Source organism: Oncorhynchus mykiss, chromosome 30 (assembly GCF_057628025.1).
Source record: "Oncorhynchus mykiss isolate SJ-2025 chromosome 30, ASM5762802v1, whole genome shotgun sequence".
Taxonomy (NCBI): Eukaryota; Metazoa; Chordata; class Actinopteri; order Salmoniformes; family Salmonidae; genus Oncorhynchus; species Oncorhynchus mykiss.
The window spans coordinates 35522052-35534645 of record NC_143051.1 but is presented as its reverse complement, the minus strand read 5'-3'; the positions used below and the strand labels follow the sequence as shown (position 1 = coordinate 35534645).

General features: G+C 41.5%; 1 protein-coding gene across 4 annotated transcripts; it reads right to left on the bottom strand.

Moving 5' to 3' along the window:
• Positions 1–213: 213 nt before the first annotated feature.
• Positions 214–11989, bottom strand: LOC110489281 (transcription factor AP-2-epsilon). Of its 4 annotated transcripts, none has more exons than XM_021561971.3 (7): positions 11714–11989; positions 8983–9438; positions 6378–6432; positions 4174–4405; positions 3476–3594; positions 3000–3138; positions 214–1246 (listed from the first exon to the last, which is right to left on the bottom strand). In XM_021561971.3, exons 1-7 carry the CDS (start codon positions 11921–11923, stop codon positions 985–987), a joined length of 1473 nt encoding a protein of 490 aa, XP_021417646.3. In that variant the 5' UTR covers positions 11924–11989; the 3' UTR covers positions 214–984. The 4 variants fall into 4 exon arrangements, with proteins under 4 accessions (XP_021417646.3, XP_021417647.3, XP_021417650.1 ...); XM_021561972.3 differs by having other exon boundaries at positions 8995–9438; positions 11714–11982; XM_021561975.3 differs by lacking the exon at positions 11714–11989 and adding an exon at positions 10742–11011 and having other exon boundaries at positions 8995–9438.
• Between the last annotated feature and the right edge of the window lie 605 nt (positions 11990–12594).

Sequence of the window (12594 nt, the reverse complement as noted above, 5' to 3'; positions counted from 1 at the left end):
AAAAACGTTTTAGTAAATATTTTTAATTGTACATCTTAAGAAATTATTTTTGAGATAAAAACATTTTAAAAATTCACCTGAAATTGTACTTAAACCATTCATATTTTGAAGGATCTAATTAATGGCCAGTGGTTTGTAGGTATTAGAATTAACCTTGAAAAGCATCCTTCCTCCATTATCGACAGTGAATGATAAAACGATACCCAGACAGTCTGCATCAGTTATTCTTTAATAATATATTACATTTATGCCGTAATACAATAACAGTAATAACATTAATATTAAACATACACAGTAAGTACAAAATGATGTTTTTTTTCTTAATTTACCCACACCTACCCTCCCCTTCACCAAAAAAAAATCCCATAGCTGCCTGTGACACCATGCCCCCACCCCCAAAGAACTCAATTACCCAGCAGCACCCACATAGAATCGTAGTACACAAACTGCCCATCCTATGGGGTGGAGTTGGACGGTATCCAATGTCCAGATGAGGAATGAGCAAAACTAAGAAAGTTGGCTGTCCTGGATATGGCTCATCTCTTGTGACGAGATGTTTTCAAAGTGGGTCCAAGTCCAGAGAGTCAAACAGACTTTGAAGGGAAGTAAGCATAGAGATAAATAGTCGTATCTCTACGGGAAGTAGAGGGCATTCCAATGAATGCCGGTTGGGGTATCATCTTGACAGTCAGACAGACATACAGGGACATGAAGTCAGAACTCATTCAGAAAATGTCATTGGCAGTTAGGAATGGACCCTGCCTAGAAAACCAGCAGCCCAGAAGAAGTCCATGCGTCTTTGAGTGAAGTGGCCGACACATATACAGCACAAACATCACCATGCCCTTCCCTGTGAGGGATTGGGCCGCAGTAAGAATTTGGGGAAGAAATATGTCTTTGTCCTCTTAAAGGAGGCTAAGAAAGGATGGAATATGGAAATCAGTCAGTCCGTCAAATCTCCAATCTCGTCAGAAGGCGTCCCACCTATTTGCGGTGCTTCATCTCCTTCTCGTGGTGCCCCTTGCCACCCCCCTGGTCCTTGTCCAGCATTTTGATAGCCTCCACCAGATAGCTCTGGAAGGCGGAGAGGGCGGCGCAGATAGCGGGGGTGCCGAAGCCGTGGGTGAGTAGGCTGAAGTGGGTGAGGTTGCTCTGGACCCCGTGCTCCAGACAGGGGTTGGGACGGCTCGCCCCCAGAGGAGAGCGGTCCTGGGACATCAGGTCCACAAACTCCTTGCAGATCTCCCTGAGGAGAAAAAGTTAGAGAAGGGTTCGAATTTTTCAATGCCAACGTCAACATTTTCAGGTCAACGTTTAACAATGTAATGGGACGATCATCACACTCATTAAACTATACACATATTTCCCAAATAGCTTCGTCTGCTTCACTTAAGCCCAAAATATTTTTTAGTTGGCGTCAGCCCTTCACGCACACTATGTACAGTGGGGCAAAAAAGTATTTAGTCAGCCACCAATTGTGCAAGTTCTCCCACTTAAAAAGATGAGAGGCCTGTAATTTTCATCATAGCTACACTTCAACTATGACAGACAAAATGAGAAAAAAAATCCAGAAAATCACATTGTAGGATTTTTTATTTATTTATTTGCAAATTGTGGTGGAAAATAAGTATTTGGTCAATAACAAAAGTTTATCTCAATACTTTGTTATATACCCTTTGTTGGCAATGACAGAGGTCAAATGTTTTCTGTAAGTCTTCACAAGGTTTTCACACACTGTTGCTGGTATTTTGGCCCATTCCTCCATGCAGATCTCCTCTAGAGCAGTGATGTTTTGGGGCTGTTGCTGGGCAACATGGACTTTCAACTCCCTCCAAAGATTTTCTATGGGGTTGAGACTGGCTAGGCCACTCCAGGACCTTGAAATGCTTCTTACGAAGCCACTCCTTCGTTGCCCGGGCGGTGTGTTTGGGATCATTGTCATGCTGATAGACCGAGCCACGTTTAATCTTCAATGCCCTTGCTGAAGGAAGGAGGTTTTCACTCAAAATCTCACGATACATGGCCCCATTCATTCTTTCCTTTACACGGATCAGTCGTCCTGGTCCCTTAGCAGAAAAACAGCCCCAAAGCATGATGTTTCCACCCCCATGCTTCACAGTAGGTATGGTGTTCTTTGGATGCAACTCAGCATTCTTTGTCCTCCAAACACGACGAGTTGAGTTTTTACCAAAAAGTTATATTTTGGTTTCATCTGACCATATGACATTCTCCCAATCTTCTTCTGGATCATCCAAATGTTCTCTAGCAAACTTCAGACGGGCCTGGACATGTACTGGCTTAAGCAGGGGGACACGTCTGGCACTGCAGGATTTGAGTCCCTGGCGGCGTAGTGTGTTACTGATGGTAGGCTTTGTTACTTTGGTCCCAGCTCTCTGCAGGTCATTCACTAGGTCCCCCCGTGTGGTTCTGGGATTTTTGCTCACCGTTCTTGTGATCATTTTCACCCCACGGGGTGAGATCTTGTGTGGAGCCCCAGATCGAGGGAGATTATCAGTGGTCTTGTATGTCTTCCATTTCCTAATAATTTGTGTGACTGTTTGAGGTTGTGGACAGGTGTCTTTTATACTGATAACAAGTTCAAACAGGTGCCATTAATACAGGTAACGAGTGGAGGACAGAGGAGCCTCTTAAAGAAGAAGTTACAGGTCTGTGAGAGCCAGAAATCTTGCTTGTTTGTAGGTGACCAAATACTTATTTTCCACCATCATTTGCAAATAAATTCATTAAAAATCCTACAATGTGATTTTCTGGATTGTTTTTCTCTCATTTTGTCTGTCATAGTTGAAGTGTACCTATGATGAAAATTACAGGCCTCTATCATCTTTTTAAGTGGGAGAACTTGCACAATTGGTGGCTGACTAAATACTTTTTTGCCCCACTGTATATGTATATGCAACACTTGAGATGGTTCAGTATTAGTGAGACTGTATCTACTGTAAGATTGTATTAGGCCCAGACATGGATCACGAGACACTCACTTGGTGGCCAGCAGCATACTGCGTCGTGTGGGAAGCTGCTCGGGGTCACTCTGCCGACACAGATACTCTGCTGTCGCTCTGGCAGGGAACTCCGTCTCGCACACATACCCAAAGTCACGGGCCAGGTGGACTGCCTCACCTGGAAGAGATAGAAAAGACTAGTGAATGGCCGGATGTCAATGTGGAGGTTCGGCAGGAAATAAGGCAAAGCTCTGTTTTTTTACGTGGTGCTCTTGTTTGGATTTACCGTTGGTTTATGGTACTGCATGGTCTTTTATGTTACTATTCATTTATTACCAATTTTCATTCAATTTAATTGTGCAAATACATTTTGGTTGAACAGTTAATTACAGTGGCAGTAGATTTTAATCGAGATTTGACTAAGCGATAACTGGGGAATATGCCCTCTACCTAGAGAGTTGTGTTCACCCAGGAGTGTCTGTCAGTATGTGTACAAGTTACTGTGGACCTCTTACCCTCCACTAGAGCCGTCAGGAGGGTGACGTTGGCTGCCTTGCGTCGCCCAGCGGGGAGATTGAGCCCAATCTTCTCCAGACGCTCTCTCAGACAGCGCCCACCATTCTTTGACTTTGCCCTGAGGGAGGAGAGAGGAGCCAGAGAGACCAGCTTAAGACCTGTCTGTGTGGCCACGTAACAAACTGCTGAGCCTTGTCCTTGGCTCTGGTTGCCCACTCCTAGGTCTGTTTGTCTGTCTGGGCTGCTTTCACACAAAACTCCCCATGGCCATAGTCTAGTACTGCTGCCACTTGATGGTTTCATTTGGTCCTTTGCTTTTGCGTTCCATTTTTTGTTAGATATGGGTGCCAAAGCACTTCATAGAAGGACAATGATTTGAAATATGCACTATTGTAATCTAATGTATGAACACTGAGCAGGAAATGTGGTTCATTGCATATTTTGGGGGGAGGAATTGAAAATGTCTTAAAATATATGCATTATTACATTCTCTGTGGAGGAGCGGAACTTTTTCCACTGAATACATTAAGCAATCAAGGGGTGACAAATATTGTATTCTATTGTCCAGAATACATGAATACATCTGTTGTTCAGAATTGTCTTATTTGATTTACAATCATGTGTGAAGCCTTGAAGCCGTGTCTCTCTCCACTGTTTCTCTCTCCCCACCCCTTACTCCAAACTCCGACCCTCTCACCTGCGCAGGACTCCGCCCAACAGGGAAGCGTTGAGGCACTCGGGCGGGGCCAGCCGTCGCTGCACCTCTCCCACGGTGACCTTGTACTTGGAGGTGGAGCTGAGGAGGGAGAGGCGGCCGGGGACGGAACAGAACACCTCCCCCGGGTTGGACACGGAACCCATCCCTAGACCATCCTTACTGAGGTGGAGAGCCGACAGGGACGAGCCGTTCAGCTTGGAGGGGATGGGAACTGTGGAGAGAGGAGCGAGAGAGAGACAAAGAGAGAGAGAGAGAGAGAAAGTGTGTAAGGGTGAGAGAGAGGGTGGAAAAGAGGGGGGGGGGTAGCAAGATAGGAAGAGAGATGATAGAGAAAGGTGGGTATTGAAGGAAGGGAGAAAAAGAGTTTAGGTGAACAAAAATCCTATTTCCACAATCCTTTCTAATATACAAGTAATGTAACTAATGCGTTTATTACATGGATAATACATCCAGTGGCACGTTTTCCCATGTGTTGCTAGCTCTAATTCTGGCACCACTATTGCTGTTGTTGTTTTGGTCACAGCAGGTGGGTTCCCTGTTTCTTTAAGTAACACATCTCATTTAGATCTTATTCACGCCTCACTACTTTCACAGTCACTTTTCTCTGACTGCTAAGCTTAAAGACCTTCATTCTCAAGTATTGAATGTTGCTAGAATTTAAGTTGCCTCTTTACAGGTTTAAAAACTGGGAGAAACTGGGGACAAAGCAGCACTACCATATGAATGCCAATCATAGAATTGTGGCTGAGAAAGCATTTGAACCGTTAAAATCTAGACATCGTGGTAATATTTGCAGTTACTTGAGAGGATTATTCTGAAAAATTATTACAATTTAAACGGCCATTCAGTTCCTAATAATGATTTATGTCGACGTAAAAAAAAAGTTACATCATCTTTTAAACCGTTAATTTGTTTTCTTGAAATTAGCTGATGTAGCCCACTAATCACACGTCTTTTCATGCCAGGACTGTGGGCTGGGATCTAAAGAATGTGTGGCTCCAATAGGCTGAACTGAGAGGATTGAATTAACCCTTTCCCTAGGTGAGCGTGTGTGTGTGTGTGTTATTATGTATGAGTGTGCATTACTGTGTTTCTATGGTATCTTAGTATCCTCTCCTGCCCCCGTGTGTGTGTGTGTGTGCATGTGGGTTTCTGCATCTCTTCCCCCCTTATCCCTTTGGCTCAGTGCATCCTCCCAGTGACTAGCTATACTGTTGCGGAGTTATTATCTCTGTGCCTACTGTCAGTTGTGCTAGAGCTGCCGCTGTGATGTTTTCTCTCCACTCTCTCTCCGTGGGCGGCGTGCGTCTCTTTGCGACACCCCACTGTGCGGCACAGATTCCCGGACAGAAGGGAGCTCTCTCTATCCCCCATTCAGAGCCAGCCAGGCCCGGCCGCGGAGCAGTGTAGAGGTCTTTAAGGTCTCTGTGTGTGTGTGTCTCTCTCTGTGTTCTGTTTCGCTCGCTCTCTCAGATCCGCTTATTCATGTAGGCTTTGAGTTTGTTCTATGCTCTTAAATCCGTGGCCATGAGTACGCACTGTAATTGATACACTCTCAACCTCGGCAAATCACTGGAATGATAGTCATTCCTCTTGAAAATGAGTGTTGGTTGCAAAATGTTAAGCATCGCTCATGCATAGATGTCATGTCTCCGGTGTAGTCACGAAAGCGGATTTGGAATTTAAGTATTTCAAGCTGTTTGGAATTCAACTTGAATTGGTTAATCGTGCCCCTGTGTCTTGTGAAAAATCCTAGTTCTTACTATTGGTAATATTAAGAGTGATCACACGGCTGTGAATTTCTCCAGAACTCCTCTTTTATCACTTCTTTCCCCTCCCTTTTCCTTGCCCCACTTCTCTTCTCTCCTCCTTGCTCTAATCCTGCTCTCGCTCTCTCCCTCTTCCTCTCATATGACCATGAACAGTTCATTAAGAATGACTGCCTTTAGGGTGAAGTCTGCAGCCGAGTATTAGAGAACTTTTTGACTTCAAATGAAATAGCAAAACAGAATTATTTATAGTGTGTGTGTGTGTGTGTGTGTGTGTGTGTGTGTGTGTGTGTGTGTGTGTGTGTGTGTATATATATATATATATATACGCTGGAGGGGTGGTTGGTGTTTATAGGGAAGGGTGCGCGCGCACACACACACACACACACACACACAGAGCTCTGCCTCCCTTACCTTTCTTAATGACGGAGTGGTCCAGGATGCCCAAGGCTGATCCCTCCTCCATTCCCTGTGTTGGGTAGATACAGTGGCCAGTCAAGATCATTTATTCACTACCCCCACCAGCCAATTCAAAAGCAGTCTGGGCCAAGTGCAATCTATAATTTAGCTCGTCACAGTGTAAGAAAATTATAACAGTTGATTGGCAGATTTGCTAGAGTATTGTGGTTTGTTAGGGCATCCATGTTGGAAACTAGACTCAGAAGAGGGCCGAGAAGCCGGGGTTAATTCTATGTTGAGGTGGTTATTGTGGGGCCCTTATCATAATGCAGTGTATGAGACTTAGCAGACGCTTTTATTCAAGGCCAGGTTAATACACTTACAGTGTCTGTGATCTCTATGAACGGGGTGGAAGAAAAAGCAGTAAACAGAATTCACTATTTCTTGAAATTGGCTGTGCAAATACACAATGTTGTGTGGTCAGAGAACAAAGAAGAAGACAAAAGTTGGCCCTGCTTAACATGGTCTTCACTCTATGAAAACCTAGACAAAGAACTGACATTTTGTGTTTGTGAGTTGAGAGCGGGCTATTGGCATGATCATCACTTTGTCAATTCCATGTCTCTTTTACACATTTTATGTTGTGTGTATTTTTTTTTTACATTAAAAGTTGCAAATAAAAAAACTAGAGCCTAGGTAGGGTATGTTTTTCACTTAAATGACAAAAGGGGCTAATCGATTAGCCTTCATGAGATGAACCCTCCGACCGCACTCCTTTTCAGATGTGAATTCATGGACGTCTGATATTTTCAAAAATGTAATCATTGTGCCCAATTTTCAAGTTACTAAATCTTCATGTAATTATCTATCTTAAGCCTACATATTTTTATATGGATAGATCAGGCCTACTTGTCTATTCAGCAAAGAAACTTTATTGAAACATTTTTTTTTGGGGGGGGGGGGAGATATCATTGAACTGCAAAAATAAAGTGACCAATTTAATTCGCTATAACAAATTCAACAAACATTTCAACATTTTAAACGTTGAAGTATTTGCCATTTGTGGGGTATTTCTATGTTATTCTACATGCGTCAATGAGGAGTGTTAGAAAAAAATCTGCAGAGAGAGATGCTCTTCGTCTCGGATTTATATGGGGCTCAAACTTGCGAATTTAATCCATTAATCAAATAGAAGGTTCCGTCAAGAGAGAGCGTTTAACACAAACATGCTCTGGATGACTCCATGCCTTCCGCTTGAGTAAGTGTTTCTTTGTATTAATGACCACGGGAATCAAATTGGTTGCGCCGAATTGTGTCAGAGATGCAGGATGCTTTGAACAAATGCGTCTGAATCTGCACCTGCTTGTGTGTGGTTGACTACTCAATAAATCCATAGCAACGTTTCAACTATTCTTCTTGCTAAAATTGCATGCATACCATAATATGTTCAACACTTCTCCCCATGACTTCAATGGATACCGGCTAAAGGCACCAACGAAATGTTGACTTGCTTCGTGTGTTAGAGGATAGCCTATAGGCCTAATAAGTCAGGCTTGAATTTAGACACACAAAGAACAACAAAACTATTCAGGAAGGAAATAATTACAACATATAATATTTCATTTTATTATGTACATTTTTCAGGAGATTAGCATCAATTTTGTTAATTTTCCCGCTGCAATTAATACATTGTCAATATGTCATTGAAATCAGAAACAAATTAGTTATATATATATATATGAGGTAATAGTATAAATGCGCCTATTATTTTATTGATATCGTACTATTTTGTTGATATTTCCAATACCCATGTCTATTTCAATTTACCTGAAAGAAATAGATTTTCAAAATAATCTATTTAAGAACTGCGTCCACAAAATGGGCTAATATAGTTAAACATATCACTAAAATGTTTTCAAGGTCTAAGAATGTAAATGATAGTAGCTTTCAGATATATTTGTTTGATCTCTGCCCGCTATATATAACATAACAACACTTTGGGGATTAGGTTGAACTAATATCATTTTTAAGCTAACGAGACAAGCGAGCCCCTGCAATTAGTGGACCAATTCCATTTAACATGATTAGGCCTACATGTATCCATCAACGCAATCATCACCACTTAGACAAGTCTCTAGCCTATTTACACTGCCACGGGGAAAAAGATACCATTGGTCCCTAAATAATGTGTTTAAACTGTGCGTATACTCTCACAATAAGATCAGGGCGAAGAGCAAGTTCATTTCATTTGACAGGTGGCCACTTCGAGACAAGTATTAGTGTAACAGTTGGTAAATATGCCATTTTTCACCAAATGTTATATGAACTGCATTTACAATTAGGTATTTTTCTAAGGTGGAGCTTTTGGGAGAAAAAAAGCAAGTGTGGAAAATACGCAACAAAAGTAGACTGTCACACTAACAAAAGAAAAGAATCCTTGCCATACACACAATTATTCACTAGTTCTTATAGATTCTTCCACAAAATAAATTGTAAACTAATGTAGCAATGATCTACATAATGGGTGCGTGGGTTAGGCTATGCGCTGGAAGGGGACTTTTACGCACGACCAATATAGTGTTTGTGAACGGGAGAAGGAATAATAAAAAGGTCCACGCACAAATAAACCCACCTGCATGTCCTCCAGTCCGTGATGTCCAATGTGCATTCCAAGAGGCCCGTCCCCTAGCGCTGCAGCACCCTCCCCAAGTCCGTGGAGAAGCCGGGGTACACCGGGGTACTCCCGACGGTGGTCGAGGCTTAAAGCCCGGTGTGACTGTGACAATAGCCCCCCCTCGTCCGCTCGCGACCTCTGCGAGTGCCATGCCGCTTGCTGATGCTGATGGATGGAGTTGATGGAGGTGTAGGGGTCCGATAAGTGAGAGTATGCAGAGTCCTGGCTCTGGGAGTATGAGAGCGAAGACTGTGGGTATGGAGGGGGGAAGTACGGAGGTTGGAAGTCAGAGGCCGGTGTGTGGCAGAGCGGTGGAGCCGAGGAGTAAGCTGCCTGGTTCAGCGAGGAGAGTTGGGACAGTCGCCCGCTGGGCGAGGAACCGGTCAGTCCGTCCGCGCGGTCCTGTGCATTAAATACAAAAAAAGTAACTTAGGCTTCTAAATCAAACTATTTTTTTGATTACATGCAAATCCATCAATTTATTGCACCAAATGTCAGGCCTATAATTAAATGTATTTTTTTAATTCAAATAATCTTTGCAAAACTATAAATAGCAGCCTAAGCGTTATCATAAGCACATTACAATTCGTTATTGATTGTGATTAACTGAACTGCAATGAAATTGAAATCATACAAATAAAATTATTTTAAATCAGTTCGATAGCGCATATAGATCTGTACAAAACTTAGTCTGTCTTGACCACACAAAAAAATACAAATGTAGCTTAAAATTAAACTATTTAATTATAAAATGTCCAAATAACTCAAGGTGTTTGATTTGCATGCCAGACAGGCAGCAGGTGCCCCTGGCATCGCTGCATGACAGTGTCAAAGGTCATGGCCACTGAGAACCCCAACAGAACAAAGGACAGGTATCTAATGCGCAATAGCATCATGTTGCCCCAGGAAATACAATACCCAATATTATAAAATATGTGAACACATTTATGACTACAGGAACTTATAAAATATTGCAAATATGTTCAAGTTAAATGTAAAGCAATATAGCCTAAACATAACTTTAGCCATTTTGTCTGAATTAATTTGGGAGTCATCATGTAATATTGTAATAACATACTATCATCAATGCAATAATTTTACAATATTCTCCAACTGTCCTGTAGCCTTCACATATGCATGCACTTCCAGGTTAAAATCGATTTTTCTAAAGCTGGGTCCCTCCGATCGATTTTGTTTTGTTGGAACAATGTCCATTATTAGAAACTAACAATGGGGGATTTAAAAGCAAAGGAAAAAGTTAATTTAAAACATGTATAAAATAATAAATGCCAACATAAAACCAATAACCACCAGACTAATATATAGGTTACCATCTGAATATGTATGCCTTATACATGTCACACCCCTTTAGTAGTTTCAATTTTCACTATGCTCACCACAGCAAAACGCAATGGTACTTTTACAAAAGTATTACTACCATCTCAAAGTGCCATTCTGGTTTTACTCGGCTCTCTTTAAATTCATATTTCGACGGACACTTTGATGCGGTCCGACATTCCGCATACAGCCGATCTATCCGGACAGCTGACAATGACAAAAGCTGCGCCGCTAGTGCGAAGTTAACGTCACATATCTGTGCCCACTCGAGTCAAGACAAAGTTGTAGAAATGGAAAATGACAAGACCATATCGGACCTAATCTGGTCTGCAGACTAGCGCGTAGTATTGAATTTACAAGGACTCACCATAGCCGAATATGTGTGGACTAACATCTCTTCTGGTTACCCAAATTCACCGTCTAGGATATGGATGTCTTGTCCGTGTCACCAAATAGTTATAATCCAAGATACTTTCATGTGTCAACAAGATCCATACAGGAAGTAGCTAAAGCTTTTCTTCTTCTTGCTTTTAGAAATGTCTCAATCCTCAACCACGTGCTGTTACGGATGCTTCTGTCAGAAAGTGTCCTAAATTTTCTCCATGCATGCGCTACTTATAGGTTTTCCGAACGCGCTCCACAGAAGAGGGGAGGGGTGGGGGTGGGGGTTGGGGGTCCAGTTTTCTTAAAGAGATATTCATTCAATCATACATTTCCCCACATGTATGTTTGATCATTTTCCTACCTTTACTTTCTTTTTAGAGTCTAAGTTATTAAACTAACCAGACATCCCATTTTATTTGCCTCCTGTTTTAAACGCCAAATGAGAGGTCTCGTCCCCAGACAAGTCCAAATGATTTTGGCACAGAGTACGCATCAAATAGCCTATTAGTCTATATGAATCAATATCCAGCCTTCTGTTTAAACTGCCGCGTAATTAAAGCATTACGCACGCTATCCACCTCGCTCAACTTTGTGAGATACAGATAACTCAAAACAACTTTTAAAGTGTTTTTGAAATATATTTACATAATTTTGAATAATTTGATTGTGCTCACCATGACAATGAGTGAACGTTATCTATACCATTTCATTCACCCAAATTGGAAAACTGTTAACATTTGCAATATCGATCCGTAAAACCATTATAACATCAAACAAGTTCTGTCACTAGTTCTTGCCACTTTACAAAAACTATTTAAAAAATATATATATATATATATTCATTGTAAGCCCTATCTAGCCCTATCAGTAATAGCATGAGAGAAAACATTTTTCAGAATTCATTAGCCATTTGATAAACTTGTATCAATTCAAGCATAGCCTAATCATTTGTTACCTGACAGTAGGGCTCAGTCTTCGTTCGAGATTTCCAAAGCATGATGACCTTGTTGTAAAGGGTGTCCGGGTTGCAGAGATTGGAGTTACGTTTGGACAGGAGGTTATGGCGGGCAACAGGAGGATGGATAAAGACGAGCTGAAGGTAGACTGATGAGTGAGTTAGTTGGAGTAGCGACGCAGGAGTTTTGTATGAGTCACACAGAGACATGGACGGAAGTTTGAGGAGGGGTGTGAGGGCGGGAGGTGAGCGGAATCAAGAGGGCTGCTAAATAAGGGCAAAAAGAGGGTTAGAGTTTTATGCCAAAAGGAAACATTTGAATAGATAACACAATCCCGTTTATTAAATCGAATGCGTTAAATTGGACTGTAATGTGCAATTATACTATTACGCATGACCAAGACATTTTAAGCAAACTGTATAGACTAGATTTTTATTAATTACAGGCAAATAATTATATTTAAGCGTTTCCATAGATGTATCATTTAAAACGGAATTATAACCGTACACCATACTTCAGGCTACTGGTGTCTCTACTTGCTACTGTATCATTTGAAAACTATGTCCAGACTTGAGACCCTGCAGGTTTTATCAAAAATGTATCGGAAAATTAACATCTTCACTCTCTTTTTGTAAGAAAGAAATTAAGTAAAATGCAGCGTTGAAATCTAAAGACTTATTTTCTCTGAAATGTAAAGTTCAAACATTTCAGTTTTATGGATTGAGAATATCTGCCAAACAAATAATTAGTTATTAGTTTCACTGATATATTAGGGTCTTCAAAATAACTTCCAACGCGTAATCTATGCATCATTCTGGGATGTACCATGACCCAAAATGCCACACTGCTGTCAGAATGCCATCTAGCGGTAGAAAAAGCA

Coding starts and splice junctions, on each gene's coding strand:
- LOC110489281 (XM_021561971.3), bottom strand. CDS start 11,923: ATGTCTCTGTGTGACTCATACAAAACTCCTGCGTCGCTACTCCAACTA. Junction 6,433..8,982: donor ACATGCAGGTGGGTTTATTT/GTGCGTGGACCT, acceptor TACCCAACACAG/GGAATGGAGGAGGGATCAGC. Junction 4,406..6,377: donor CCACTCCGTCATTAAGAAAG/GTAAGGGAGGCA, acceptor CTCTCTCCACAG/TTCCCATCCCCTCCAAGCTG.